The sequence below is a fragment of the Chionomys nivalis genome, chromosome 2 (assembly GCF_950005125.1).
Source record: "Chionomys nivalis chromosome 2, mChiNiv1.1, whole genome shotgun sequence".
Classification (NCBI taxonomy): domain Eukaryota; kingdom Metazoa; phylum Chordata; class Mammalia; order Rodentia; family Cricetidae; genus Chionomys; species Chionomys nivalis.
This window is the reverse complement of record NC_080087.1, coordinates 105572641-105598467: the sequence shown is the minus strand read 5'-3', so window position 1 is coordinate 105598467 and position 25827 is coordinate 105572641. Positions and strand designations below refer to the sequence as shown.

Sequence of the window (25827 nt, the reverse complement as noted above, 5' to 3'; positions counted from 1 at the left end):
CAGATACTCTGAGCTGCTGCTGCCTCCACGACTGTCGAGCTCCGGCTCTCTACCCTGTACTCTGGGCATCTGCCCCAGGTTTCCCAGCATGCCAGTGTTACACGGCCTTTCTCGCTTATATTAACACACCCAAAACTCCCTACCACTACTGGTCCATTCTGTATGCAGTCATGGCCAGTAGCCAACCCCAACGGAAGTCTGTCACATTTTACCTAACAGTTCCTTTGTCCCTGAGTTGAGTATTTATGGACTTTGCTGCCCTACCCTAATCTGACACCAACTGCGGACAAATGCGACTTTGTCCCTCTAAGGAGCCTTATTCCCTCTGGCCATCCTTCCCGAGGTTCCACTCCTTGTCCTGAAGCTACAGCAGGGCTGTTTGTCCCCACCACTCTGAGACAGGACAACTAGCTGTTTCCCGAGCAGACCACAGGATAGAGCTGCGGAAACCGGCCCTTAGGGAGAGTTGCGGGTCTAAGGACCTGGAGACCCTCCAAGCCCATTCCAGGAGCCTCCCCTCCAGTCCCAGCTGCGGCTCCAGTCTCAGGTGCCGCCCGCCAGCTTCCGCCCTCGACAGCGGGGCGTGGGAGCCGCAGTGGGCCGGGCGCGGCCTCTCCCTAGCTCCCGCCCCCGGCGCGTCTCCAGCAGGCTCAGAGCTCGGCAAGGCGCTGGGACAGCCGGGGCTCTTCTAACCATGGCCCCCGGCCTGCGTGACCTCCCGCGGCGCGGCCTCTGGCTGCTGCTGGGTGAGTAGCCCGGGCTGCGTGCAGCACCGGTGGTGACCTGGGGCCGGGAGGGCAACACCTGAATGCACCTTTCACCTTACTCAGAGCGTGGGCTCCGCCAGGGCAGCACAAAGAATGCACCTAACGCTGCCACGGAGAGGGAACCGCTTGAGCACATCACCCAGCCCGCCAACCGAAGGCACCAGCAACTTTTGTCCATGCAATGGACAGCTTGCTTTCGGAGAAGGATGGGAGTGCCGGGATCGCTTCAGTTTTCCAGCGGGCTCCAAGCTGATGCAAGCTCCCTGAGCCCCCAGCAGCTCCCATCAGAGCCACAGCTCGGGGATCTGGGCACTAGCTGTTACTGGAAGCCTGACTGTCACCTATGGCAGTTGCTTGTCGAGGCCATTTCCATGGGGATTTTCTTGTTGGCTTGTTAACTTGGCACTTGTGCCTAATAAAAATTAGAGGTGGCAGATTTAGCGGGTTTCTGTTTTAGAGTGATGGTAAACTGCAGCCCAGGGGTGACCAACAAGAAACTGCCCGTCTCACTTCCCTTGTCTGGAATGCTCGCAGAATTCTGTCAGGACCCTGGGTCACCATACCTATTGAACATATTTCAGGTACACAGCTAGCTACTTTTTAACGAAAGCAAAGCAAGAAGTCCGTCAGTGTCCCTGGGAAGGCCTGTGGCTTAATGTTTCTTGTGGTCTCTTCCCACACCCATGGTGTTTGGTCAGAGGCACCTGCTGCTCAGGCTCTGGGGCCGGTAAAGACTGGCCACAGGCACTGTGTATAGCCAAAGACTCAGGACAGTGTGGTCTGTCTGTGGAACCTGGGCAGGAACAGCACTGAGAGACGTTTTGTTTGCTGGGCAGATCTCACCTGTTTGTAAACCCCACCAAGGAGTGCCAGGTCTGCAGAAGTCTGTCTCTATGTAATAGAATCTGAAGATGGATCCTGCTCCTCACATGTCCTGGCTAAACTCACATGAGAACCAAAACCTTAAAACAATATTGATGTCTTCAGCTGTTTTCGCATTTTCTTGGTTTGGTGTGGCACTTTTAGCTTCAGTTTCCTGAGAAATGAGCATTTCTGTATTAGCAAGGCAGAGAGCTAGTTGAGCAAAAAAAAAAAAAAATATTATTTTAGGGTAAGCAAATAAATAAAGGTTGTTTACCAGTTACCCGGGAGTCTGCACCCTGGAAAGGCTTGTGTAAATAGAACGCTATGTCTGACCACATATAAGCACCTCCTGTGTTTACCAGGAAAAGGACTCTTCTCACAGTCCAATGTCCTGTGCTCCTGACGTAGCCCTGAGTGGTCTGGCGATGTTATGTCTTGGGAGAACAAACACAACTTTATGAGGTTATCGGTGAATTAATGTCTTTGGAGCCCAGCTGTGATGAGCGGAATCTCTGAGCTCACACTGTTCTTCCCCGGCCCTGCTACTGGCCAGGTCTCCTTGGTGATAGAGTTTTGAGATCCTGAATGGTTGTGTGGAAGGGTTTCTGGTTTTCTTTAAAGTATGCTAATCTTCGGGGCTAAGGTCTTATCTGGGACAATTTTATAAATGAGCTGGTTCTTTTTCTTTTCTTATTCTACCTGCTGGCTTTATTTATAGTTAGCAAAATTTCAGAGATGTATCGTTTTCTTTTCTCCCTGAGTACCCTGTGTGTGGTGTTGTGTTTATAGAAGACCGCGTGCATTTAAAAAAAAATCTCATGCATAATCATCAAAAAGCTCTTCTTCAGCAGTCAGAAAAGATGTGAGTTGTGGTTCCAAGGCAGACCAGCTTGGACAACTTAAGTGACTGCTTTGCCAGCTCCCGTTTTTTTGCAAACTTCACTCGGGTGTGCCAGCCACCGCTGCAGGATCAGCTCCCGAACCTTCTGTACCTGGGAACACATGCCTCTCTCGTCTCTCATGCTGGGAACCTAGAAGGGGGGGGGGGAGATTGAGAGGCTGGACTATTTGTTAAACTATATACAAACTACAAATGAAGTGAGCATCCCAGGAAGTCAAGAGTGTGATTGTGTTGCTGTTTTTAATCTGGGTGTAGTTCTAGCCGCCGGAGTCCAGATCCAGGGGCTCCCACTTGCTAATCGAATCACCGTGTCTGTCTGCTAGCCATGTGAGCTTGGAGGAAGAGAAGACTCCTCGGGTGTTTGCACGCATACTGGGTCCGTGTGCAGATGTCAGTCAGTCCAGCCCGGGGCTGCAGAACAGAGTTTCCATCCATGCTAGGCTGTAACATAGGGAAACATTTTTTAGACGCAATCCTTACGTGGGCCAAATAGCTCACTGGAAAATCTCTAGCGATTTCCCCATACACATCCCAGGATGAACCAATTTCATAGTTTCTGATCGATCCTAAACTGGCATTTGGAAGAGTGTGTGACGTGGGTACCACATGTGGTATGAATTCCAGTGAAAATGCTGAGCCAGGGAGTGGCTCCCTAAAGGCTCACCCTCCAGCAACCCTCCCTCAGGCCCCCAGCCCCTCCTTCCCGAGATTCCATGTGCCCTGCTGGGCTGTACCTCCAGTGGTGCCCTGGCTATGGGAATGGTCACAGGCTGGACAGTCAGTCTTCTTCTGGAGGCCTGGATAAGGTGGGTCTGCTTTCAGAGTGGTTCTGAGTGCCAGTTGCCAGTGTGTGGCCTGCAGGCTACAGGCTTCCCATCCAGGAATCAAAGAAGCAGGTGTACTCCTCAGACCTTTGGAGCCCCAGTGGGAACCCACTCCAGGAATTGAGGCAAGTGTCCAATCTTCTACATGTCCCAGAGCTCAGAGGTTAGAAGCCTGGGTGCTGCTACATAACACAAGACATGTCCCCATTCCTGTGACAGTAGTATGTCCCCAAATGTCCATGGTACCAAGGTGGAGAAATGCCCCATTTCGACCACAGTTGCCCCTCTGCCTTCACCTCTTTATCTGCTACTACAACCAGCCACGTGCTCAATGTGCTTTTAAGCTGGGAATGGCGGCCCACAGCTATAGCCCCTGCAGCACTCAGGAGGCTGAGACAGAAGATTGCAGAACAGACCAGCTTGGACTACACAGAGAGACCTTGTCTCAAATCATCAAAATGCATCAACAACAGCAAGAATGTTGCAAAACTAGGGAGATGGCTCAGTGGGTAAAATCATAGTTGCCCAAGTCTGGGAACCCAAGTTTGAATCCCCAGAACCCACACACAATCCAGACACATAGCTCAAAAGTCTGTCATCCAAGGGCTCTTAAGGGGAGACGGGAGACACGGGAGTCCGGAAGCTTTCAGGCGTGCTAGTCTGTTGGGTGCTGCAGAAAGACAGCAAAGAGATCTGCCTCGATCCAGGAAGTTGTCCTTGAGCGCCCCACACCTGTGCTCACACCTGTGTTCACACCAGTGCCTACACACACAGACCCCTTGCAGCTAAGCAAGTGCAGACTGAGAATAGGTGGTATAACAATCATTCCCCTAGCATGCATATCGCATTATGCATCTTAAGTCACTTCAGGATAACTAGAACAGATTGGTGGTTTGTAAGTAAACGCCACCCCGTTTCCCACAAGGGACTTGTGCGTCTGTGAATCCTAAAACCAATGTCTGTGGATCCCACAGGCAACTGAGTGCACTATGAGAAGCGGGCTGTGAGGAGGGGACGTGGTGAATGGAGCTGTTGTATTGGTGGAGCGCTGAGGAACTTCAGCACGGGGCGGGTGTGCGAAGAGCCTGCTTCTGGAAGTCATATTGACGGAAGTAAAGCTAGGAGGGGTTGAGCCATTGAGGTTCCCTTGGAGCTTGAAGGAAATGTGTGCTGACTGAGCCCTGTCTTATAGGAGCGCTGAGCTACACCCCATCATGGGCTGGTGGGCTACAGGGGCTGAAGCTGGCCAGACCAGGGTGGGGAAGGACCCCCTATGATAAGGGTGTTAGGATAGCAGCCTCGGGTAAACTGGAATTTCAGACAGGCATTTCAGGATAGGCAATATTGGGGGCATACTCATCCTTTGAAGATTCTCTTACATTTGAATGGAGAGGGGGCATCCTGTCCTTTATGTGCTGAATGTGACAGTTTACCCCTGCAGCCTGGAGGCGGATCTCACTAGAAAGTAGGGTGATAGCTGGTGTCTATATAAATCGAGGGTTCACCAGAAAGAGACGTAGCCAGGAGAGATACTTAGGGCAGTCGCCTTGGCAATGGCAAAGCCTTGGGCAGAGGGGACCAGCTGCGGAGAGTGGCTGGAGACAGGTCCTGGTGTTTGTACAAGCCTGGGACGGGGAAGCCAAGTCCACTGAATCAGGTGAAGGCACCAGAGAAAGAGTGGCCACAGGTTCTACTTCCACTCCCGCAGCCACAGGATGATAGACAGAAACCATCCCAGGCGCTGCTGAACAGTTTGACATGTCATGAGGGATCAAACAGATAGCTGGGTCGCACACGAACGTGAGTAAGGCCCAAGGGTACATCTGTCGTGGTTTCCCCTGTGTTAACCTTTGCCTGACTCACTCAGACCTTGTCTCGCCAGTGATTCTCTCATGACATTCTCAGTGACTTGGGGAGGAATGGGAACTTAATAGTAATGGCACTGAACTTTAGCATCAAAAAATGCTGGCGTTGAGACCCTCTGCCCAAGAGTCCATCCTTCCACTGTGTCTCCAGCCAAGGACTCGTGGACTGGCTCCTCTCTGCAGGTCCCGGGCTTTTGGCTGCCGCTGTGAGTGGAACGGGCACTCTTGATTCGTTCCTGAGTGAGGCTGAGCTAAAAAACACACTTTTAAAAATGTATTCATTTTTTAAATGTATTAATTTGGTTGCATGTGTGTGTGGTGGGGGAGGGCAAGTGTGTCGTGGTTCACAACTGAAGGTGGAGGTCACCTTTCAGGGGTTGATGATCAAGCCCTCATCTTGATGATAAGCACCTTTGCCTACTAAGCCATGTCCTAAGGCCCAGTGGACCCTGTGTGTGCCCTGCGTGGTGTCTCCCTCTTGTGTTTCTTGTTTCGTATTTGAGCTCCTCCCGAGGCTTTCCAAACAGGCCACTATGCCAACTACAGCTAGGAGTGACCTCACCGTCTTCCAGGCTTCATGGCTTTCGGTGTTGATTTTCTTTCCCCCCACACCGAAGTGAGGTGCTAGCCAGAACAGTCCTCCTCTGCGGAAGGCTGTGGCAGTAAGTCTGCCTGTCTCCTGTGGCACAGGGGCTTTTTATCTCACTGTCCATAGCGAAGAGAACAGAAGGGTGGAGGATACATGGTCTTTCCACATGCGAAATGCTGTTTTGTCATGTGAAGGAAGAAGAACTATTAACATGCCCACAGCAGCTTGCCCTGCTGGTCTGCTGAGAGCGATAATAGAGACGCCGCAAGATGCTTCTCCCTTCCCGACCGAGCAGGGCTCCTGAGGCCCCAGCTGCCTGTCGCCTCCTGCTCGTTCTTGTCTTTGTCACTCACTATTCCTAAGTGAGGTCCTTTCTTCTGTAGCTTTATCTCCCGGACTGAGGTTCCCTTCCACACAAGCCGTGTCAAAATCACCTCTAACCCTAGGTACCAAGACAGGCTGCTGGCAGGATGAGGTGGTTCCAGGAGGACCCGAGAGTCCTTTCTCCCTGGGGACTGTGACTGACCACCTTGGAGGGGTTTTCCACACCTGTCTTGCTGCTTGGGGTTTTGTATCTTTGCAGTGACATCTGTCGCTTGCTTAGGAATGTGTCATTTCCCTTGTCCCATTCAGCAGGTGGTTCCTGACTTACCATGATTTGACTTAAGATTTTTTCCCCCAATGATGCAGAAGCGGTTCCCGCTGAGTAGAAACCACACTTTGGATTTTGAATCTGGACCCTTTGCAGGATTAGCAATTATCAACCTAGTCCCTCAAGCTCCAAGCATAGCCTCCGATCCCAGAGGAACAATCAACACTGTATAGCATACCCTTTCGATAAACCCTGCGACCAAAAACAACATGGAAAGGAATGGGTATCTTCCCCAAAATGCTCAAGCCCCCAATGCGACTGAATCCGCACCTTTACCAGTCGCCTCCCCCAGCCTCTTCTCTGGGACCCCAGCCCTGCCACACAGCCCCAGGCCTCAGCTGCTCTGCGTGACTCCTCCATGCCTTCAAAACCGATACCGCCCGGGTGACTCTTCCGCTACCAGAGACACCCGCCCCTCTGGCCCACGGCTTCTTTGTGCTGATCCTGAGGAAACACACTCCCAGGTTTTCTGCCCTTCATAATGTTGGTCTCCTCTTGGTCACCCCTAAGTTTGCAGCTCCACCTGCCACCTACCGTCTCAGCAAAGTGAGGGGTTTCACTTCAGTGATTCGGGTCCCTTGTCAATCACAGCTGATCCTCTAGCCTGCACTCTCCGGAAACACAGTTTCTTATTTCGAAATATTAAATGGCCCCAATAGAGTCTTACTTCCCTCTGAAACTTCCCAAGCCAGGCCTCTCTCATCTGCACTGCTCCTACGTTTCTCTTCTTGGTTCTCAGAGCAGCTCACTGAGCTCTGACACCCAATGACTTTTTCAGGCAAAAGACGTCCCCAGTCCTCCCCCAAATATATGGTCATGTCTGTTGCAGCAATATTCCACTCCTGGTGACATTTTCTGTCTTATTTAGGTTTCTATGAGTGCAATGAAACACTGTAACCAAAAGCAACTTGGAGGAAAGGGTTTGCTTCTTCTTACAGCTTATAGACCCTCATTTAAGGAAGTCGGGCAGTAACCTGGAGGCAGGAACTGACACAGAGGTCTTGAAGAAATGCTGCTTTGGGGCTAGCTCCTCATGGCCGCTTTCCAAACAAGGACTCAGGGAGCCAGGACCACCAGCTCAGGGATGACATACCCCACAGTAAGCTGAGGCCTTCATGTCAATCATCTATCAAGAAAAATCCTCCACAGGAGAGTCTGCTGGGAGCGTTTTCTCACTGAGGTTTCCTCTCCTCAAAAGACTCTAACTTGAGTCAGGTTAACATAAAACTAGGCAGCATGGCTGATGTTTCACCCCTGTAGCCAAATCCCTGACAAAGCCAACTTAAAGGAGGAAGGTTTATTCTGCCTCAGGCTTTCAGAGGTTTCGGCCTGTGGCTGCGTGGCGGTGTTACTGCCGGACAGTGGTAAGGCAGAATATGGCGGCAAGAACATATGATAAACACAGCTACCCAACTCATGGCAGAAAGGAGGCTGAGGGAGATGCGGAGGAAAGGGCTAGGGACAAGCTCTAGCCCCTGAGGCTCTCCCTCCTTCAGAGTTCCTATCACCTCCCAAGAGTCTATCAAACAGGATCCCATCACTGCCCCACCCCAAAGCCACACCTCGGTACCGCAGCATCGTTTCATCAGGACCTTCCACATCCAAACTCCAGCACCTTTGATCTCTATCATGTGATGTTTTCGTGTTATGGTGTCCACCATCTATAAAGCTACAAGCCCCCTGCGCATCTAGGAGTGCTGTTTAGGAGGTCCCTTCTCTAACTCCTTCCGTATCTGTGGATGTTTGCCTTTCTTGGTCCCATATTATGAACGGGCATTTTTGTTTCCAGACAAAACACTGCTGAGTATCTTAATGCTTTTTCCTCTGAAAAGTCACCTGATCGATTTTCGTTGGATGCATCCGCTTGTGTGAGTGAGCATGCTCAGTCCGTCTCCTGTTTGACTAAAGTCAGAGAGGTTTTGTCTGTCTTGTGCCCGCTGTTGGCATCTTCAGAATTTTCTGTTTGTGGTTTCTGTTTCCCCTTTGACACTGAAAGCATTTGGAAAACAGTGTTTAAAACTCCCAGGGACTCAGGCTTTGGGGATACCAGACAGTCATTACTGGTTTTATTGCACCCTGGTTGGGAGGGAGACAGATCTGCCTCCCACTTAGAGTGACCTGGAGGTGACTTCTTACCCCTACACATTGACTTTTGTGAACAGCCATGAGCCCCTAGGAAGAACACAGTGTGTTGATTCCAGTTCTTTAATTAAAACTCCCAGCCACTGGGACTCTTAAAAATTGTTTTCCAAATGCTTTCTATGCCAAAGAGGAAATAGAAACCACAAACAGAAAATTCTGAAGATGCCAACAGCGGGCACAAGACAGACAAAACCTCCCCGAGTTCAGCCAAGCAGAAGACTGACGGAGCATGCTCACTCACACAAGCGGATCAGACATTCCTAGTGTTAGGTTAAAAATCGTAGTCCAGTGTCCTTGTTCACGTCACTTCTCCAGGTGTGTTAGCTTTGGAGACCCCACGCTTAGGGACTCTCCATTCTTCCTGTCACTAAGCCTTGTGTGCAGGAGACAGATGGGGGCTGTGCACATAAAGCCTCGCAGTCTCTGCAGCAGGGAGCGCAAAGCACCGCCTCTTCTGCCCACACGTGGCTTGTGACATTTTACTTTTAATTGTGCATGTTTTAGTCACAGCTCTCTAGAGGAGCAGAACAGATAGAATGAATACATGTCATGAAAGGAGACTTCCAGACTGGCGTGTGCCTTGGGCGTTGGGTGGTACAGCAACAGCTGCCTGCATTCTGGAAAGAAGTACCTGCTCGCTACTCGGTCCACAAGACTGGAAGGCTCAAAAGTCCCTGTCTGGTTCCAAAGGCCTGGGACAGTCCCTGGAGAACCCCTGGTCTTCAGTCCGCATTGGACAGCCAAAGAAACTGGAGTCTATTGTCAGTAAGAGATGGAGGTAAGGCCGGCAGTGGTAGCAGAGTAGATGTGATCACCAGCAAGAAGAGAAGGCAGGGCAGCAAGCAATGGCTTTTCCCTTGGGATTTCTTTATATCCGGGTCACAGCTGGAAGGCTTTTCTCTCCTCAGTTAATCCCTTTCAAAAAAAAAAATCCCTACACAGACCTACCCAGAAGCACTTCTCTTAGTTGAGTCCAGATCCAATCAAGTTAATAACCAAGTTCCCTAAAGGACATCTGAGTTCACTTTCAAGTGTGCAGTTACCTGCACCAACTGTATTTGTGGAGTCTTCAACTAGACACCTCCAGAATGACTGGAAATCTGTCCTAATTAAACACTAACTACTGACCTCCCCTTCCTCCGTCTCCCAGCCACTGGCAGCCCCCACTTTACTTTCCATCTCTCTGATTGTCTTAGTTAGGGTATCTAAGGCTGTGGAGGGACACCATGGCCATGGCAACTCTTATAAAGGACACATTTAATTGGAGTGGTTCACTCACAGTTCAGAGGGTTAGTCCATGTTTATTATGGCGAAACATGGCAGCGTGCAGGCGGACATGGGGCTGAAGAGGAGCTGAGAGTTCTACATCTTGATCCGAAGGCAACAGGAAATGAACTGACGCTGGGCAGAGCTTGAGCATAGAAGACCTCAAAGCCCACCCCCACAGTAACGCACTTCCTGCAATGAGGCCACACCTCCTGATAGTGCCACTCTCTATGAGCTTATGGGAGCCAATTGCATTCAAACTACTGCAATGATTTTAACTACAGCGGTACCTATGGAATAGAATCATGCGGAATTTATCCTTCAGCGTACATCCTCAAGGCTCATCCAGATTATAGTAGGAGTCGAGTTTTCTTTCCTCTGGAAGGTCAAATAGAATTCCCCTGCACAGACATACCACATCCTGATAATCTCTCCATCCAAGGAAAGGCTGAGCAGCTTCTTGGTTCCTGCTAGCCATGCGGTGTGCAAACGCCTCTTTCGGATCTCTGGGATGCTCACTCAGAATGGGGGTATTGCATTACATGGTAATTTTAACTTTGATCCTTTTAGGAGCCGCTGGGTTGTTTCCCACCACAGCCCTGCCACCCCACGCCTCTTGCCCACAGCTTCCACTCTCCCCTCGTCCTCCAGCAATTGTTATCTTCTGGTTTTCCGTTCCCAGCAGCCATCCTGAAGGCACCATTCATGACTCTCTGGGTGGAATTGCACTTTGTCAGGGACCATATTGTAGTTTGTCACTTTTAAGTCTTACATTGTTGGAACATTCCACTGCCCATCTATGGGACATTCTGGAATCCCTTGCTAGTGGCGGTGGCTCTTCTTCTTTGAATATTTTTAAAGGATTTTTATACATTTTTAATTAAAATAGAATTATATCACTTTCCCCTTTCCTTTCCTTCCCCATTCCCTCCCATATCCTCCCCATCTCAAATTCATAGCCTTTTTTCTTCTTTATTTTTGTTACACGTATGTGTGTTTACTGTATATACATGTGAGCACAATTATATAAATACAGCCTACAGAGTCCGATTTTGTTGTTGTGGGGGGGGGGGGTTGCATCAGATAACCAGTAAAGGGGCTCATCCCTGGGAGAGGCTGATTCTCCCTCTCCCAGCAGTCTTTTGACCTGGGTAGCATCTGACTTCTTCAAGGATCCAGAGGACACAGCCCACCAGCCTGGGTCCTAGGCTCCTCATCGGGATGAAGGTAGCACGGGCTCACATTGCTGGGATAATTGTAAGGATTCTGAGGCCTCCATGCAGGATCATGTGGGACCTGAGGCACCATCAGAGTTCTCTGGAAATTGTTAGCTCTTCTGGTTTTAAGAACTGTGCTTGGAGTTTAATCTAATATCTTTTTTTTTTTCTATTTTCCATTGTTTACTCCTTCTAGGGAATGCCCTGCCTTGTCCTTCCTCCCTCCTTCTTTCCTTCCTTCCTCCCTCCCTCCCTCCCTACCTCCCTCCCTTCCTCCCCTCCTCCCTTCCTCCTTCTTTCCTTCCTTCCTTCCTCCCTCTCTCCCTTCCTCCCTCCCTCCCTTCTTTCCTTCCTACGTTTTTTGACATGAGAGCATTTTTTTTTACCTGACTTTATTCACAAGTTGATTATTTGTATACTGAATTTTTACATTGATTTCGCTTTCTGGTGCTTTGCTACAAATATAGGTAAGATCTAAGATTTTTCTGGGGAATTCTCATGGTCTTTTACATATAGGATCATGTCAGCTGAAAATAAAGATGCTTAGATCTCTCCCTCTTCTGTCTATATTTTTATAGCTTTCTCTTATCACTCTAGCTATGACCTCATATTGAACAAAAGCAGTAAGATGAACACTGCTCACAGACATTTGCCTGCATGCATATACATGGCATGTGTATACACAGAATAAAAAGGAGCGGGTGTAGTTGCCTCATTCTGATGTTACAGGAGATGCCTTCAACTTCCCTGCCTACAGTTTGCGGTATACAGCCTTATCTCATTAAGAGCTACTCCTTCTATTCCTAGTTTCCTCATGAAGCAAAGCTGAACTTTCTCGAAGGCCTTTCCTTCATCTCCTGAAATGATCGTGTGATTTCTGTCCTTACGTGTGTTTCTATGTTGTGTTACATGTATTGCTTTGCATATGCTGAATCAACCATGCAGCCCATATGATTGTGGCATATAATCTTACTGTGTTCTTGAATTCTATATGCAGGGTTTTGGTTTTTTTGAGGTTTTATTTTGGTTGGTTTTTCAAGGCAGGGTTTCTCTGTCCTGAGACTTACTTTATAGACCAGGCTGGCCTCGAACTCACAGAGATCCACCTACCTCTGCCTCCTGAATGCTGGGATTAAAAGCATGCACCACCATGCCCAGTATTTTATTGAGCATTTTCATGTCTATATGTATTAAGGAAATTAGACTATACTTTTACTTTATTTGGAAGTGGGGGCCACACTATGTAACCCTTGTTGGCCTGGGACTCACAGAAATCCAGCTGCCTTTGCTTCTCAAGTGGGTCTAGAGGTGAGAACATACTGGTGGGTCTGCCCAGCAGGTACGCAAACACATATTGTCCAGTCTGAGCAGTTGTGTAGTTTCTGTGGTTTGTCTTGTTATTTATTCTAGTTTTATTCCACTGCTACCTAGTAAGACACTAGACATTCTCAGCTCTGTTACGTTTGTTAAGACTTGCTCTGTGACCTCGAAGGTGGTCTGATCTAGACACAGTCCCTCAGGCTGCCAAGCTGTATATTTTACATCCTCTACTAGGTAGAAGATTCCAGACAGGTCTCTTGTAAAAGCTGGGTTGCCAACACTGGTGTCAAATGATGAAAACCCTTGGTTCTCCTGGCACTGTGCAGGATGAGCCTTAGAGACGTCAGAGCCACCCACAACAGACGGAAGATGCCCTGAAGACCTGGTACAGGGGGAGAACGGTGCAGAGGGTTATTATTCTCTTGGCTTCATGCTCTCAGGACATCCTTGCTCTCATCATCCCAGCTCCTCTGTGGCTGTCTATCACTGAGGGTGAAGAGCAAGTGCTGTTTCCTGGTACCTGGGAACTGCTAGGCATCCCTGTGATGTGGCCGTGGCCTTCATCTCCTGGGACTCTCCTGTTGTCTCAGAGCTTCTGGGGACAGAGGTTATCCTAGCCCCAGAGGTGGCTGCTGTCTGAGAGGCCCTGAGCCCACATCTCCAAGGCTTCGGAGCCAAGCGCACTCCAAGATGGTGGCCAGCACCACCACTTCCTGATGTCCTAGACCTGTGGTAGCTTCTGTCTGTGTATGATGCCGCTTATGCTCAGTTGGGGCATTTTCCAGTAGTAGAGAAGAGCCGAGCTGCGATAGAAAATTCATCAGTTATGCACAGCCTAGGGGAGTGCCTGTCCTGACAGGCAGCCTGCGGAGCCCTATTGCCTCAGTCTGAGCTTCAGAAGACAGTAGTCCTCATTGATTATATTTGTCAGCACACAGAATGGGCCTTCTGGCTCTAAAGGGTGAGCTGAACGCTTGGGGCAATTTTACCATTAACTATTGCTCGTCCTGTAAGAAAAGATTAGACTTCTAAATAATCATGACTCTTCTGACTACAACATGAAGCTGCTCTCCAGATCTGCCTGCAAAACTGCCCATGGCCACAGTCTGGATATGGGCTCTGCGTTCTCTAAGGCGGGAAAGAATGAGTCTAGAAGAAGGCTGGTGGGGCTGGGCATAGCAGGTCCTCCTTTAACAGGTAAGGGAGTGACTTAAGGAAAATGGAAGGAACAAGGGCCAGGCCAGTAAGACTCAGCTCTGCAGCCAGACCAGGGTGACACTAAAACCTACCAGGAGATCTTGGTCGTAAAGGCAGAAGGGTAGGGAGTGGGGCATTTCCCAGGGAGTGTGGAGGGGACGTGGTTGGTCTTTTCAGTCCCCAGTCTCTTAGCAATCTCTTCCCTGTGGAACCGATTCTCCACAGGAGACATCACAGCCTCGCCGGACAACTGGCTCTGTGTGCATCTCTTGATACCCTGGCCCCTTCACAGGAGACTTGGAAACACCAGGTCTCAGGAGTAGACCTCCTCGAAGCTGATATCAGCACGCATTGGGTTTTAACACATGTCACCCAGAACTTTCCCTGAGGCATCCACTTCTCTGCCCTAAATTTGACTTTTCCAGAACAGGAAGAAAGCCCACAGTCACTCTTGCTCCTCTGTTAGCTGGCCAGTTCCTTGCACCAGGGATGACCTCAGGCATCCTGGCTTCCACCCCTAGCCATGTTCCTTGATATTCAAGTGTGGGTATCTCAGGCATTTGTTGGAAATTAAGGTGCCACTCTGCTGAGTGTCGCGGAGGACAACATGCCTGTGAGTCAGACGTGAGTGGGAGGTAAAAGCATGGCAAAGGGGGTTCGGAGAATGGAACTTTTGCCCCCACCGTGATCACCCAGGATGTGGTTGTGACCTTGGAGGATGTGGTGGCTTCCTCAAGCTTTGGGCAGCTGGAGGAGGACAGCTTGGAGCATAAGAGTTCATGGGAGAAGGGGTCAAAATGAGGCACAGGCCAAGACTGGATGTCAGGAGTCGCAAAGTATCGGGGACAAATGGAGAGAGAATCCTTGACCCTCACATGAGGCTGCGGTTCTCATCCAGCCTCAGGAGCTTGCTGTGTACCTGGTACTTCAGGTCTACCACAGGAGATCCTGGCGAGACAGGAGTAGCAAGTTACCCCTTCCCCAGCCTCCCCTGATGCTGTCATAACTATCGAGTGTGCACAGCGGGTTCAGAGGTCCCCAGCTGCACTCACGTTACCCACGTGGCTGCTGCTGCATGAGCTTACGTGGGTGCGGAGACTTGCTGGGGAGTGGGGGTGGGGTCTTGCTACCTTCTGAGCTTCCCCAAGGCTCTGGGTGGGGGCCAGAGCTCTTCTGGCAGCCCCTCCCATGGCTCCTCACTAGTGAAGGTCGCCTGTTGAAGGATTATGTTCAGTCTTCTCTGGAGTGCCTCCCAGGAGCCATCTCCATCTGTCAGTCTTTCCCTTAGGCAGGTCTCCACCCACGACCACACCAGGGCTTTTCCTAAAAGTCTCCAGCATCTCCCTTTGTTCTCGGGATTCTGGTGTGTCTCAGGACCTAGCCTCCTTCCTCACCAGTCCCCAGTTCGGAGCTGTGCCCATCTCTGTGCTAAGCCCACTGTCCAGGCACAACCTCTAGGTTCTCTTTCTGAGCAGCTGACCTCCCAGGGTCCCCTGCCCTACCTGCCCTAGACCTTTTGACTGGTGATGCCTACAGGGAGCCTCAGGCCAGCAGGCACGAGTCTGGTGGTGGGTCCTCCTGCAGTGAGAGAAAGCCCAGGCCTGCAGATCTCCACCACCAGGCCTCACATGGCACCACATGCTGCTGCAGAGAGGGCTATTATGTGTTACTTGGGTTTTTATTTTTAATTGAACATAGGGCTTCCTCTTCATTGCTTTGACCACACTGTCAAGAGACGTGGTCCAGGAGCTCTTGTCGCCACACGTGGAGGGCTCCTATGCCCAGCTCACTTCCCAGGGAATTTACCGTGTGCTCTTCTGCCCTGCTCTGTGCCACCCTGCCCATGTTTCAGAAGCATTGACCCTAACCATGCTGGGAATCCTAGGTTCAGGTAGTCCTGTGCCAGCCCTTTTTCCTAGACCATGGTGGGACAAGCAAGTGAATGCAGGGATTGCTTTCTAGGGGGCGCTCCAGTTTCTGCTGTGTGGCTGGGCTCCGCAACTCCTCCCACCCCCATGAATATCTCATGTTGCCTGGGGTCAGTCCCTCTTTGTGAGGGAGCTGTTGGCTCTGTTGCCCGTGGCCAGGACTCTTTCTCTTCCTGTTCCCTCCCAACTTGAAACCCTTGACCCTCTGTGAGCTGACCCATGCATCTGCCATGTCCAGGGTCACCGAGTCCAGGTCTGGGCTGGCAGAGGTCAGATTTGTATCCATGGAACTCACCTTTCCATCTGCCCACCCTGTAATGGAATGTCCCCCTCCCTGCAGCCCTGTAGACGGCACCCTCCAGTCCCTTTGTCCTCTGCCCCCCTCTTCCTTACCTTCCCCTCATGATAAACTCAAAGGGCAAGCCTTACTCTTTGACTGTACTTCAAGCTCCCCTAGGATCTCATCTCAAGCCAGGCAGCACCAGGGCCACACCTTGGTCTGTGGGAGCCGGCCACATTCAGCTCTGGTCTGCTCCGTCTCTGCACTGCTGAAATGTCGTCTCACATCTGATGGGAGGCCTTGGTTTTCCCGTCAGTAAATGGGCACAGTAATACCACTCTTCAGCATGGAAGCGTACAAGAATGTGGGGCACCCAACAGCTCAGAAAAGTCCAGCACTGGCCCCTCTGTGCTCTCTGGATCCTACAGGTCCTGGGTCTCCACCCTCTCCAGGCCATGTTCCCAAGTCTGGGACCTCCAGCTGCCCACTCATGGGCTCAGTTCTTGGGTCACCCATTGCTGCAGTGGCCTTCTTGGTTCCCAGGGCAGTGAGGAACAACTTGATGTTCTCCTGAGATGGGTTACTAATGAGATGAGGCTTTCCCTCATCCCACATCTCTCTGGTGAGGACCAACGAGGATCCTACAGGACCCTACGCAGTCCTGACTCCCTCTGAGTCCCTTCCAGGGATAGGAAATGTCCAGACTGGTGAATGGAGCTGGTCCCTATTGGAGAAGATGACCAACCTGGTCTGGGAAAGAGAAGGCTAGCAGGATAGCAGTCAGACTCTGATCAAAGGTTTTAAGGACTGCACTCCCAGCTTCCTCTCAAAGAGGCTGAGAATGGGCTTTCCATCCAAAGAGACCTGGCAGATGTGAGGGTAGCAGCCAAGGGACGATACCCTCTCCCTGAGCCCACATCCACCATGGTCGGTATTGAGCTCTGAGGAAGGAGGTCGCCTTTGAGTTTGTGCAATTGGAGCTTGGGGAGTCATTTTTGATCTTATATTTTCATCAGACTAAAGAGGGAAGGCGTTGTTCATATTGCAGTTTGACAGCTTGGTTTATGATTGGCAAACACCCAAGCACAAGGAGTGTGCCCAGGGACTGGGGTAGTGTGGTGCCAGGACCCTCTTCTGCGGTCCCTCCTGGGGCAGCAATGATTCCTCCCCTCATGTTTGGGGCACTACCTGACTGAGGTCAACCATCATTGGATTTGGAGTTTGGCAGGTTTGGGTTTAGTCCCTGCAAGCTGTGCCTGCTGCCTGGGTTTCCATGGCTATGCAGGTGTTAGGAGAAACATGCTAGGGGATGAAACAGCGTGAGGCCAATGCCTGGTGCCAAGACCTAGGGTAAGCATGGAGAAAATGGAGGTCATCACAGTAGCAGAAAGTGCATCCAAGGGTGTCATGGGTCCCACTGTCGGTAGGTGGAGCCTTCACAAATCCACAGAGTGACCAAGCAAAGAGTCCATTAGGAGCCTTGGGCACGGTGGTAGTTTGCGTTATCAACCTGACATGACAAAATTACCTGTGAAGAGAGTCTCTTTCTCTTCTACATTGGGTTGATATGTGGGCATGTCTGTGGGTAGTTGCCTTAAGTTAGTTGATGCGTGATGACTCATCCTACCATGGGCATCACCATTCCCTAAGCAAAGGGTCCTGGACTGCGTAAGAGCAGAGGAACTGAGCAGAGGACCAGCTAGTGAACATGCATGTGTTCACTTCTGTCTGTTCTTGCCTGTGGATGTGATGTGACCATCTGTGTAAAGCACAGTATCCACTCCACAGAATGTCAGCCAGGAACCAAGCTGGAGACTTAAAAACACACACATAGACAGACAGAGACACGAGGACACGGGTTATCCTTGATACGAGAATGCCAACTTTATTGTGCTCAGGGGAACCTTATATAGGGCTCCTTAACTGATGGCCATGCTCCAGCTCTCGGGATCTTTCAACTGCAGGCCTCACCATAACCCACTGCCCTGCCATCTGGGTCTTGTGCTCAGAGCAGCTGCAGGCATAGGTAAACAAGTTGTTTTGCTCAGTTCACTCCAGCAGGCCAAGGGTCAAGTCAAGGGGCCAGGGATCTGCAGCTCCCAACACATCTGTGCTAAGGTCCTTCCTCCCTGCGTTGCTTTTGTTGGAGTATTTTATCACACCAAAATGAATCCAGGACGGGTGCTCTGTCCTGGTCACACGGCACAGGTTTCTGATGCTCGTGGTCCCTAGGATGGGCTCACCATGGGAGGGATGCATGGCAGAGGCTGCTTACCAGGAAGGAGACCCAGTAGGTAACAGCCCCTCCATGTTCTTTTGCAGCTCACCATGTCTTCATGGTCACTGCCTGCCGAAATCCTGACTATGGCACCGTCATCCACAGCGTATGCTTCAACCACTTCCAGAAGAACATGGACGCCATTGGGAAGTCTCTGTGGTGTGACTGGGAAAAGACCATAGAGTGAGTCCTGTCGGGATAGGAGGAGGCTGGGAGGCCCTCTCCTTTATAGTAGAGCATCAGGACACTGGTCTGGGGGAAACCCAGCATCTAAATGGACCGGATCAAGGGCAAAGGGAGTACCAGTCATTGGCGGGTGGACGTGAGCTTGAAGGTGGCAGGGCTGGGTCCTCCATTGCTGTCCAGGTAGCCGTGGGTACCAGGAGGGCAGGAGATGGAGGGTTCAGATTAGATAACCATAGCAACCAGGTGCAGGAACCTGGGGCAGTTGAGCCTCACTCAATGCTAGAACCCCGAGTGACTGTCTTGTGACAGAAGCCAGGCCTCCAGGGGTCTCCCTGATAGCTCCTTCATCCTGTTGTCATGCCAGAGTTGTCCTTACTATCTCTCTGTCCAGCCCTCTTTGTTCTGGGTTCAGAACCTTTGCCCTGTCAGACCCAACTTTTCATCCCAAAGGCCCTTCTTCCAACTACTGTGTTTGCTCCCCGGCTCTCACATCCCAAGCACCCCAAAGCAGGCGTAGAGGTTCTCCCTGGCAGGGCCTTTCCATCAGCAAGAACAAGGATCAGCCGGGCGATGGTGATGCACGCCTTTAATCCCAGCACTCGGGAGGCAGAGGCAGGCGGATCTCTGTGAGTTCGAGACCAGCCTGGTCTACAAGAGCTAGTTCCAGGACAGGCTCCAAAGTCACAGAGAAACCCTGTCTCGAAAAACCAAAAAAAAAAAAGAAAAAAAGAAAAAGGATCAAAGCTTGGAATGTCCACAATGCGTTTTCTAGGCTTTGTTTCTACTTTATTGTGTATGGTTGGGAACATCCTGGGACTCCAGTGGGTAAGCAGGTAAGTGTAGGTGTGTGTGTGTGTGTGGGGTGTGTGTGTGTGTGTGTTCTACCAGCTCCATCTGGAATTAGAGTTTTACAGAACCCAGGTCTAAAGCTCCGCCCTCAGACAATAAGTGTTCAAGAGACAAATACCAGAGATGAAGAGAGCCTTTGACTCATGGCCACAAAACAGAAGAAAAGGGTCAGCTTCCGCAGTGCAGGGAGTCAGGGTGGGAATGTCAACAAAGAGGCAGGGAGGGGGTACTCATGTCTTTTCTGGGAATTGACAACACTCTTCTAGAAACTCAGGTGCTGCTGCTGCTGCTACTGCTGCTGCTGCTGCCATCACCACAGCCGCCTCCTCCTCCTCTTCCTCCTCCTCCTCTTCCTCCTCCTCCACCTCTTCCTCTTCCTTCTTTCTAGTTTCTGGTCAGAGAAGCTGGTAGGTGTCTTTAGCCTCAAAAGGAAAATCAGCATCCTGGCAAATCTAGGTCAAGTTCATTCTATACTACAGCCTGAACAAAACGCTTTTCAAACGATCCACATACCAACCACGTATAGAGCTAAGCGGAATGTGACCCAGAGCTTGAGGCAGCAAAGGAGAAAGACGTGTATGAAGGCAGAGACACCAGCCTCCTCCCCAGACCCAGACCCTTCACTTCTATAAGTCATGGGAAGTCTGGGTTATCCGCAGAAGCCCCTCAGGTCCCTGGGAAGCTATCTAGGCAGTAGTTACCACCACACGGCAGAGCGGTTGTCTGCAGCTGAGCTCACAGAAACCCAGCTCTAGGGCCGCTAAACCATGCAGCCTAGTCAACTACAAGCTAGTGAAATCAGAGATCTGTCTAGACGTTTCTCTGGCGGCGCAAGGAAGAGATTCATGATGAATGGACTGTGACCCAGCTGTGACAGGCAGCCTGGTATCGGAATGGATGCTGAGGCTGCCTGAGGCCATTCCACAGAACAGGGTTTTCCTCCATCACCGGGACAATACATAGTAGGTGTGTAGTCTCGGTGTTCTGTGATAACAGGCAACTCTCTTCGGTGCCCGGGAGAAAAGAGAGGAACTCCCGGGGGGTGGTCATGGAGGGGAAGAGGAAGGGGACAGGAAGTTTCCCTTGGGACAATCTCCTCAGAGCAAAAGGGGAGCCAGTGTCATTCACAAAGAGAAAGTTGGAGATGTCTCCAGAGGCACAGGCCTCGACTGGGCTTCTGTGGAGGCCAGACAGGCCCTCGTGTGAGCTGAGCTCCAGAGTCTCCCTGGTAGAGGGAGGCTGGAGAGCGTGGGGTGTGGAGCACAGGTTCATGAGGTGGGACCGACTTTCCCTTGTGACCCTGGGTTCAGACTTATCTCACCCCTGGGGCCCTCCCTGCCCTGCAGAGGCTCCTTTCCTCCTACTGAGGACAGTGCTCTTGCCCCCTCTGTTTGGACAGAGCCTTTGTCTTCTTCCCTGTGAGTCTATGGTTCTCCCCAGCAGAGTCTATGGTTCTCGCACACTTGCTAAAGACAGTCTTTACCTTGGAATCGAGAACGGAAAAATTAGTTCTATGTTGTCTCTGTGACAAAAATAATCAGATGAAAAGCAATGTAGGGGAGGAAGGGGCTTATTCAGCTTACAGTTCCAGGTTACAGCGATCCGTGTAGGAAGTTGAAGCAGGAACTTCACATCCTAGTCACATCCACAGTCAGAGCAGACAGAAACGAATGCATGCACGCTCACTTGCTAGCTTGCTTGTGCTCAGCTCCATTTCCCCACTCTTATACAATTTGGGATCTCCTGCCTAGGGATTGATGCCACCCACAGTGGGCTGGGTCTTCTTACATCATTAGCAATGCAGAGAATTCTCCCCCACAGGCCAACCTGATCTGGACCATGCCTCAGTTAAGACTCTGTTTCCAGCCGGGCGATGGTGGCGCACGCCTTTAATCCCAGCACTCGGGAGGCAGAGGCAGGCGGATCTCTGGGAGTTCGAGACCAGCCTGGTCTACAAGAGCTAGTTCCAGGACAGGCTCCAAAACCACAGAGAAACCCTGTCTCGAAAAACCAAAAAAAAAAAAAAAAAAAAAAAAAGACTCTGTTTCCAGATGTCTACAATCATGGCGCAAAACTAAGGTTTGAGTTGTGCACCAGTCCTCCATCCCCTCTGTCTGAGCCCAGGATGGGGAGTTGTCCCCAGCTCAAATGGGCTATATAAACTCGAGCCCTTTAACTCAGGACTTGCAGCCTTACAGACACAGGTGTTCAGAGGCTCCAAGGCAAGCACCGCAGGGTGGGGGGAGGGGCAGTCAGGGTCTTTATCCATCGTCTTATTACTATGCCCTTCTGGGCTGCTTGGAGACATCTGGCCTCCTCTTCTAAACCGAGGAATGAATCAGGAGTTGGAGAAGGAGAAGGGACAGGTCGTTAAAATCGAAACAGCCTGTTCTTGGGGCTAATTGGCTTCCTGCCTCAGCTGAGCAGTTTGTATTTAAATGAAAGCTGCATTAATTACAATCCAGGGAAGACACAGGAGGACCCTGAGGAAAAACACTCACTCCCTACCCCACATAGATCAGTGATTGCTCATAGTGCAGACTACCTGCACGGGGAATCCTGGCAGAGATGACAGAGACATGGACAGGGTAGCACAAGGATGCTCTGAAGAAGAAGGGGCCGCGGGCTATAAATGTGAAAACTAGGAATGAGTAGCACCAAGCCAAGGAAAAGTGGCCATGGTCAGAGGTAGGGATTGTGCCACTGGGAGAGTCCACGGCACAGCAGCCCAACAGCACATCTCAGGCCTGCAAGCTCCAGGTCTGTGCTCTACAGTGATGGCCCCAGGCATGCCCCTGCCTCATCTCTGGGTACCTGTGAGTCTGTTTTATTCCATAGTAAGGGGAGTTAAATTTCAGGGGGGAACTGAAGACACTGAGTCCGCTATCTATAATGTGGAGAGGTCATTCAGGAATACCCAGGCGGACAGGATTAATCCAGGGTTCCTTAAGTTGGTGCAGGCTCTTGCCTTGTACGACTTTCAGACTGACTTTTGCTCTTTGTCACTGGTCCTTGTCTGAGCACTTCCTTGCTTTCCCAGGTTTATCTTTTAAGGTCCAGACTAGGATTCAGCCATTTCAGCCATTTGTTCAAGGACCCCTCATTTCTCCTGTCAGGCTTTGAAGTTTAGGAACCCAGATATGCAAATCAGAGTCCACACATATCTAACCCCATATTGTGCATGTGCATACATGTGTGTACACATGCAGACACAGGATTAGATGGAACTAGTTTAACTGCACAGAATTAGAAGAAAACATGGCTAGCTCCTCTTTGTAGGGACTTTAAGAGCTGGCTTATGGGGCTGGGGAGATGGCCCAGTGGGTAGGAGCCCTTGGTGTGCAATTATAAGGACTTGATTTTGGATCTCTAGGACCTCACTGAAAAAGAAACATAACTACACACACTTGTAACCCCAGCACTGGAGGGAACAGAGACAGGAGGATTGCTGGGGCTTCCTGGCTGCTGGCTTAGTTGGTGAAAGAAACAGTAATAAACCCAGGCTCAATGAAAGATCTTGTCTCGAAGAAACGAGTGGGAGAGAAATAGAGGAAGACAGCTGTCTGCTCAGGCCTCTGGTTTCATGTGTACACAGACACCAAAAAATTAATAATAATAATTTAAAAAAGAATTGGAAGTCTGGAGAGATGGCTCAGTAGTTAAGAGCACTTGTTGCTCTTCTAGAGGGCCCAAATCAGGTTCACAACATCCACATTGGGTAGCTTACAACTGCCTGTAATCCCAGCTTCAGGAGGTCTGACACCCTTTTCCTGGCCTCCTTTGATACCCACACATATGTGACATACACACACAAACACATACACACACATGCATGCACGCACACAATGCACACATGCACATGAAAGAATTGAAGAACCCATGGGCAGGTAGCAGGCTGAGTGAGAATGTCTACAATAGGGCTTACCGCTATATGGACTCAGCCTCAGAGTTGAATTTCTTCCCATGGACCAGGTTAAGGACAACCACATCACCAGGATTACTCCCTGAACCTCAGGCGCTAAACATGCTCCCCAAATTCCCTTGATAGCACCAAGACTGGTGGTTGGTTTTGCTAACTGGGTCCTAGGCTTGGCCATGTGGACACACTGGGTGATCTGAGAGCTTCCTCCTGCCCTCCGCCCTTTCCTCATTCTCTATACCCACCCACTTCCTATGGTGAATGTCCCATTGCCCCTTCCTGTTTCCTTCCTGTGTTCCTTTTGCACAAATGGGCAGATGCGTGTATTTTTCTTCTATCTTCATTCTTACACAGGGGACAGCATGTAACGGCTCCCCTTGCTGTTCAGACCATGTGTTTACTTAGCAGTATGTTCTGGAACTTCCTTCCTGGCAGGGCACGAAGAGCTTCTCTGTCTTCATAACTGCCTAGTATTCCACATGCAGTTTCTCAGCTGCGCCCTGTGGGGGTCAGCTCTTCACTCAAACAGCGCTCCCTCGCAGAGGCTGTCTGGGCCTTCCCACCCCCTCACTGTTGGGCTGATACCGGGGCTCACAGGGTAGGAAGGTGGTGGATGTCCTGAGGACTGCACCCCCATTTGCTGTGCTGGGGCACCTGTGTCCCCAAGGCTTTTCCAGCAGATTGTGCTGCCCTCCTTAAACTGTCACTGTCTGAGAAGTGACATCTCTGGTTACGATGAATCTGAATATCGTTCATGTTTCAAAGGTCGTTCTTTCTGCAACTTGTTTGCCCAGCTCTTTTTAAAAAATTGTGTTTCCAGTGCGTTCTAAGATCTATGAATACTAAGAAGAATCCAGCATGTCTTCCTGACCTCTTCCAGTTGTCAGTCATCTTTTGATGTACTTTTTTTTGGTGGCATACATTTTTTTGGAGGGGGGTGTTCAAGACAGGGTTTCTCTGTGTAACAGCCCTGGCCATCCTGGAACTCTCTTTGTGACCAAGCCGGCCTCGAGCTCACAGAGACCCTGCCTCTGCCTCCTGAGTGCTGGGATTAAAGGAAGGCACCACCACCACCCGGCAACAACATGCATTTTCTAACTCAGGCAGGTTTGTTACTCGTCCTCAAGACTCAGTTCGAGACAAGGCTAGAAAGCCCTTCCTTATGCTGGCTTTTCCTTGAACTTACACAGTTCTGCTGGCTGCAGCTACATCTGTGACAGGCTGGAGTTTATCCCTGTGTATAGATGTGAAGTGGGAATCAAATCCTATCTTTGCCCAGGTTGTTTCATTTATTGCAAAATCTGTTTTTCAGCTGGTGGCTTTAGAGATGTGTCCTATATGACACAGAAACTATGGTGGGAGTGTCGGTGTCATTTCAGACCAGCCAGATCTCTGAGTCTGCCTGATAGTCTGCAGTCCTTGACAAATCAGGCTGAAAGGAGGACCCGTGCCTGGAGGGAGGGAGCCATTAATTATTTTTAAAGAACTCTGTGGCCTAGGGGTGTGGCTCAGTGGTGGGGCATGTGCCTGTGTCTGGAAGGCCCTAGAAGGCTCCATCCCGAACCACACATGCATATGCACACATAACACACACACACTTACATGAATACATGTGCACTCAAGAGGGGGACACAACTCTGTGTGTCACAGAGACAGAAATTGCCAAGTAACAGCACAGAGCAGTCAAGAGCATTCAGGATAGTTTCTGACCAGCAGAAGGCTTCCTGGAGTGGCTCATCTCAGCCTGTGACCTGATTTGATATTCCATGGTCAAGGTATGCAACAATTTGGGGCTTGGTTTTTTTTTTTTTTGAGACAGTCTCACTCTGTAGTCTAGGCTGATATGAACCATGCTACATTGACCTGGCTGGTCTTGAACCTGTGGCAATCCTCTCAGCTCTGTCCTGAGTGCTGGGAATGCATACCTGGCAAGGTATGTAACCATTAAAGTTACCTGCGTGCCTAGCTACTCACATCAGCCCAGGGCTCAACAGCAACCCTACACTTTGACTATGACACACCCCCACCCCCACCCCACAGCCCTGCTTTTCATCTGTTACTTTCTGGGTGGATCTGTCAGGATGCCTGTTGGGAGAGAGGTTCAGGATCACCCTGAGTCCTTGGCAGTAGCACAGGGCATCTCAGGGTCAGCAGCACCCAGCAGGTACCTGCAAGCCCATGAACTCAGCGCCAGACCTCACTGTGTGCTGGGCTGAGAGCTCTCATTACCATGTTATCTCATTAAACCACAGCCACGGTCTTCTAATGGAAACATAATGTCATCTAGCATATTGACTGGGAATCTAATCCAACTGGAGAAGGTAAAAAGAACATGGAAAAAAGTGTCATGGGAAACTCGCTACCAGAGACGCTGCTGCAGGTGTTGAGCATGAGAGGAGTCAAAACAACAGAAGGGTCTGGAATGTGCCAGATCCAGCTAGAAAGTAGGTGCTTTGTTGCTTTATAACCTATTTTAAATTTTTATTTATCATTGTGTGTGTCTGTGTGTGTGTGTGTGTGTGCGTGCTCACGTGCACTCACGCACGCATCTAAGCCATGGCCCTTTTGTGGAGGTCAGAGGACAACTTGCTGAAGTTGGTCCCCTCCTTCCACCATGTGAGTCCTAGCAACTGAACTTGGTACCTTTATCCACTGAGTTATCTTGTCAACCCTAACCTATTTTTTAAACTGGTACATAACAACGTAGAGATCGTATATGCCAGGTGGGCACTGTGTGGCATTTGATATGCATGCCCTTTGTGTAATGCGTAAGTCGGATTAAA

The 25827-nt window shown here is 50.3% G+C and overlaps 1 protein-coding gene across 1 annotated transcript in view; it reads left to right on the top strand.

The window, feature by feature from the left end:
- The first annotated feature begins 585 nt into the window (after positions 1-585).
- The window catches only part of Ramp1 (receptor activity modifying protein 1), a 48054-nt gene continuing 22812 nt past the window's right edge, over positions 586-25827 (top strand). The window contains exons 1-2 of the mRNA XM_057762529.1: positions 586-746; positions 18135-18273. Coding sequence (XP_057618512.1) covers positions 695-746; positions 18135-18273 — 191 coding nt within the window. The 5' untranslated portion in view covers positions 586-694. The remainder of the gene's footprint in view (positions 747-18134; positions 18274-25827) is intronic.